Source organism: Gavialis gangeticus, unplaced genomic scaffold (genome assembly GCF_001723915.1).
Source record: "Gavialis gangeticus isolate Ggan-Ray unplaced genomic scaffold, GavGan_comp1, whole genome shotgun sequence".
NCBI classification, from domain to species: Eukaryota; Metazoa; Chordata; order Crocodylia; family Gavialidae; genus Gavialis; species Gavialis gangeticus.
Window position 1 is genome coordinate 144,070,228 of NW_017729024.1, and position 5,904 is coordinate 144,076,131.

General features: G+C 35.2%; 1 protein-coding gene across 5 annotated transcripts in view; it reads right to left on the reverse strand.

Moving 5' to 3' along the window:
• Positions 1-205: 205 nt before the first annotated feature.
• Positions 206-5,904, reverse strand: part of MAP3K1 (mitogen-activated protein kinase kinase kinase 1) — a 48,514-nt gene continuing 42,815 nt past the window's right edge. For 4 of the 5 annotated variants that reach the window (XM_019517839.1, XM_019517837.1, XM_019517838.1 and 1 more), the window contains exons 18-20: positions 4,889-5,031; positions 4,300-4,431; positions 206-2,974 (exon numbers count right to left, since the gene is read on the reverse strand). In XM_019517839.1, the coding sequence (XP_019373384.1) occupies positions 2,825-2,974; positions 4,300-4,431; positions 4,889-5,031 (425 nt within the window). In that variant the 3' untranslated portion in view covers positions 206-2,824. Of the gene's footprint in view, positions 2,975-3,057; positions 3,380-4,299; positions 4,432-4,888; positions 5,032-5,904 lie in introns of all 5 variants that reach the window. The other variant, XR_002097420.1, reaches the window with a different exon arrangement.

The window sequence follows — 5,904 nt, forward strand, 5'->3', positions numbered from 1 at the left end:
CCCTTCCGACCCTTAATCTATGAATCTATGAATCTATATTTAGTAGGCTGCCTGTGCAATGTCAAACAGCTGAGAAAAAAGTTTGAAGACCATTTCACAAGGAGTCTCAGTCTCTATATATTTGTTTTGTCGAAGCTTGTGTGTATAAACAATAAGAGTTGCGGAAGTGTTTATTCACGCTGATAAATTCAAAATGACTGCAGTATCATGAAAAGAACACTTTTGTTCAAAAACTTTTATTTACTATAAAGACAAAAAACACCAAAATAGGTACAAATTATACTATATAAAATTGGTTCAATGGGGTAAAAACTTTTAATTAAAATATCTTGATATATTTAAAATAACAAAGGATACAATGAAGCCAAATTTCTTAACCCAGAGATTTCTGTAAAATTTGCTTGCACAGTAAGGTGCTAATAGAAGTTAGCCCTTAAGCCCTGGAAGTCTTAGGAATCAGTCACATAGCAAATATAATTTCATTGTGAAAGTGAACTTTGGTAGAAGAAAATCTATAGGACACCTGAGGTAGTAGAAACTGGAATAAACAGCAGTAGGCGTTATTTACAACTTAAGTACCAAATAACATTAAGAACACAAAAATAATTACACAATACAATTTTCAGTCCAGCTTTGATCCAAAGAAAATAAGAATATTACATCACATCTGCATTTTAAAAACACCACAATTACCAGCAAGCTGAGGGAAATGCAAACAAACTCAAACAAATGCATTTGGACATCTAGAGGCAGTTTGAGTCTGAAATGTGGTAGGTATGGTGATCTATAAAGTAATACTGATTAGCTGAGGTTCATCAGTTTATATAGTTTTACATTTATGCCAGAAACAATATTAATCTAGCAATTTATTTTTCCAGTACATAAATTGGCAAGAGTGCATCCTTTAAAGCTTGCACATAAAAATGACTTGGAACCAATCTTATTAGAATCATGAAAAATTCTAAAGCAGTCGAAAACCCCCCAACAAAAACAAAAAACAAAACAAAGAAAATCAAGTACAAAACAGAGCTACCAAACTTCACATTTCGGCACTTTATTTTCCTTTTAACTCTTCAAAGTTTGCCAAACTTCCAAAAATATAATAAAATAAAAAGGAATGTAAAATTTCAAAAAGAAATACACATTCACATCTAATGACACGGCTTTTTATTTATATGAGCATTATTATTCCTGTAAACTTCTCTTAAACTTGTTCTTTTTCCAATTTGTGTATTGTTGTACATTTTTAATGTACTATAGCTTATTTAGTTTGTCCTGAGTCTTTGAAAATAACCAATTCTATTTCAGTCCAACAATTCAACTGGCTTCTGAAGAGTTAAAACTTGAACAGTTATTTAAAAAATGAATTAAAACAATCAGTACTCATTTAAAAGACCCCCTTAAAAAGCAAAAGAACAGCTGCCATTTTCCTTCAGAATTCCATGCATCAGAATCTGAAAGCCTGTCTTTAAAACAATTTAAAACTTTTAAAGGAAACACCTGTTAAAAAACAAGAAAGTTCCATACAACAGGTGAAGCTTTACTTCACATTTTACCTTAACTTGCTTTTCAAATTGAGGATCATTTCCTGTTAAAAACAACACCCTTATTACACTTAAACAATATTGGTAAGAGACTTCCAAATTACATTAACACCAGTTGCTTCTGTACATGGATGATGTATGGCAGAAGGAAAACAGCAGTTAAAACTTGGTATCAGTAATGAATGTGAAAACAGTGTTGTCACAAAGTAAGACTTGATTTAGACCCTGCTTCTGCCTCCATTGATATTAAGGGGCAAATCTCCCTTTGACTTTCAAGGGAGCTGTGATGGAGACCCTTTATATGAAACCTGTCTACATGGTTTACAAGAGGAAATTACTAGATTGAAGAAAAAAAAAAGCAACCCTGAAAAACTAAGATTTAGCATGACCTGGGTTGGGCGTTGACTTATGAAGATCAATCTTGCTTTCTGTATTTAAGTAACCTGTACTATCAGAGCCTGAAACACTGACTTGCTGAAGGTGGCATTTTATTATTTTATTCCAGATTTCAAATAAACCTGCAGTAAAAATTCTTGCATCAGCAAGATATTCAGTGACATACAGTTTGCACCTAGTTCTAAAGATTTTTTATTTTATTTTAAATGATCACCTTTCCCTGAATGTTAAATATAATGAAAATATAGAACCGTAACTTCAAAAAGGAAATTACAGTGCCAGCAGTAAACGCACAGTGAACCACAACTGCCTGCTCATCTATAATGACGGCAAAATATGGTTTGAAAACTTATCCACCAACATTTGTTTTTGTTACTCCACTCAGAGTGTACTTTGTGAAGTCAAAGGAACAGATACAGAACTTCCTTTTAACCAGTGATGAAAAACTGAATGGAACTGCAGAACCCTCTGTTTATGACCACATGATGTGAAATGGAACAGTGATTGCTATATTAAACAGATCCTGAGCCCCTCAGCTGCTAATATTGCTGAAAAAGTGCTCCAAATAAAATAAAAATCACTTATCTGCTAAATAATCATGCAGATTTAAAGAAAAATGTTTTCTTGTTCACTTAGAGCCAGATCTTTGAAAAGGCACCATTTACATATTTCTGCACAAATGGTGAAGTATTGCATACTGAGCTTCGGTAAAGATTTTGATTTGTCAATCACATACTTAGGTAAAGGTCCTCTGCCAGCCTTAAGTCCATGATGTATAATTAAGGCCAGCAAAATAATCCAAGCCGCTGTGCTAAACTGCACTGCGAGGCAAGTATTTCTATAGTCAGTAGCATCTTCTTCAGCATATCATGTTACATAATTAGCTACCACGTAGTACGGAAGACCGGGTGTTTCAGTAGCTCCCTGGATGGAGGTCTGTCCTGAGGCTGAAGTTCTAAACATCGAAGGGTCACATCTCTTAAACCAGGGGACAGATGTGGGGGGATTGATGGAGCAGTAGTTGCACTAGCAATCTACAAAAGAGAAGGAAACGTGGATTTTAGGTATTTTTTTCTTAAGAAGTTACCAATTGTTCTGATGTTTTTAGTTGACTTACCTCATCTGCTGTCTGAAAGGATCAGATCTCTTTTCCTTATCCAGTTTCTCTATGGCTTATTGCTATTGCTGATTATTGTACATAACCACTGCCTTGGACCTCACTTTGGATTTTCTTGACCTCATGTAAAGCGTGACATTTGTTTCCCCAATATATGAATCCTCTGCTATTCTTCTCTACTTCTACGTTCCCACCTTGGATTCTCTCAAATTTTCTTTCTGGAACAACCCTCCCGGACAACCACCTGCTGAATGGACTCTCGGTAATCCTTTGACCATCCTTAAAAGCATTATCCGGGCAGATCACTGGCCATCTGTGTTTACTGGCAAAATGGAAGTAAGCATATGGAGCTAATGAGATTGTCTGTGGGTACACTCTCCCTTACATTATCCTGCCAGAATATTTAAACTATAACCTTGAAGGACCACATGCAAGACGAAAAAGTGCAACTCAAGCTCTATTCATATAGAAAAGTTAAGGTTGAACAGTTTCAACTTTAACCTCTCTATATGAATGCCCATTAATGGGAAAATAGCTTTAGTTATGGTACCTTCAGCAATATTGCATTAGAACATGAATATTAATACTAGTGAGAGATATTATTTTGTAAAAGTATTTCCTTCAATCATTTTGTGTCATTTGTTTAACTATGATTTCTATTAAACCTATTTACATTAAGTAAGGAAGTGGACTGCATTAGCAGTCTGGAAAAAAAAATACTATCCTTTTATCAATATCTGTAGATGCAAGTTTATTAAAATCCTTCTAGGCTGAGGACCTGTGTGAATTTCAAATTTTAGGGCAGGATCCCCCTCCCCACCCAAGTTATGCACATTAATATTCAAGTAACTGTTGTATCATTATTCTATAAATTAGAAAAAAAACAGTAAAAAAAGAGGAAACAATGATGTCATCAAAGAGATATCACAGATCATTCCTGCTGTGCTGTCTCAAGGATGCATTCACACCTTAAGTACATAACTCCTCTCCACAGGTTGTTCTCAGTTATTTTGAAAAATGAATCACTAAAGTGGAATAGTTTAGAGATAAAATGTAGCAGCTCTTTATCAGTGTAGCATTTCTAATAAAAAATGTTTAAAATGGAAAGAGAGCACTGCAATCAGTTATTCACTGTGCAACTCATTTCATCCTAAAAATCTCCACTGCTACACATGAAATTGAGTCAACATTGTCTTTTATGTTTATAATACAATTAATTTATAATACAATCAAGTACCTCACCTTAAATATCAAAGCAAGATGATTGGAGTGTTTCTCTGCATTCCAAGGTGGTTTAGCACAAGCCATTTCTATAACAACGCAGCCCACACTCCATACATCACAGCTTCTACCATACTGCTGGCCTCTCAGAACCTAAGAGACACATAAATCAGGACTCAATTTAACTAAGCCTGGGCCACTGACACTATACATACATTGTTTTAGATACAAGGAGCTCAAATCAAGTGAATGCTAATTAGCAGTGTTAAATAAGTTAAATGGCATTGCTATTGAGAAGTTATGCTAACATCACTTACAACACTAAAAGTTCTAGGCTAGTTAAATAAAAAGAGACCATCTGATAATTAAAAATAACCAAACAAAAAACAAGTCAGCTTCTCAGTATACTCAGAGTAATAAATACGCAAGAGAAGAAACACCAAATACACCAACAGCACACCTTTCCATAATTCCTATTCTTTATGCCAATAAGTTTACCTGAAGCGTCACTTCACTACTGAACACTGATTCAAAGAGCCTTATATTAGCACTTGGCTATGTTAATTTTTTTTAAAAGAATTTTAGAACTTTTTTAGACTGGTCTCCTTACCTCCGGTGCCATGAATGCAATAGTTCCCAACAACTGTCCCTGAAACTCCCCAGCACCAGTTCCTTTTGATGCCAACCTGGCTGCAGCTCCAAAATCAGCAATTCTTAATCTATGACCCGTGCTGTCAATTAGCAAATTTGCACCTGTCAACGGCATAATAATAAAAAGCTGCTATTGGCTTTGTTGCAAGCAAAAACATGAACAGATAGAAAACAATATTAAGGGTCTGACAAAATCACATACAAGCACAGAAATCTGGAAGTAGAGCCAAAAACAGTAACTCTGGGTGACAGGTCTCAAATATACTTAGATAACACTGTGTTCATTGGCCTGAAGTCATCCTAGGTAAGTTGTAGAGAAGTAATATGAAAGCATAAGCATTGGAGATAGGACAAATGGAAGACTGAACTCCCAACCAGGTGGGGAAAGGGTGATGACTAGTACTTGCTGCATGCCCCATAATAGCCACCTATGTGAGATTTCTCTTCCTCTTTGTAAAGCTATGTGATCACAGGAGAGCTCAGTGCTATGCAGGGATATTAGCTAGCTTGGATAACAGAAGCAAAGTCATGTTAGTGGTGCTCCACCCAAGCTAATTAGTCTTGTTAAGCTAGTGTGGTTCTCCCTACACATCATTCCATTAGTTCACATCCACTTGAAAATGAGTTCAGAAAAAAGGGTGAAGGAAACATTAACTTTGAATTTTGTTTTCTTAAGCGTTAAGTCTAAAATGACACAAGTTTATTCACAAGTCAGTGACTAAGTGTAACAGGAAGAACATCTTGCATTTAGCTTGTCTAACTTTCTCCTAACTACATAGTTGGTCTGCTAAAAGATATTACTATAAGAAATCCTTGCCTTTCATAATTTCTGGACCACCAGAGCTACAACACCACTCTTACACTACAGTATTATACTTCACACCAAGTGAAACTCGCAAAACATTTGCGATTAAATTATTATTGCAAAAATATTTCTTTAAATATAGGACTTTTAGTTATCCATTAATCAAATCC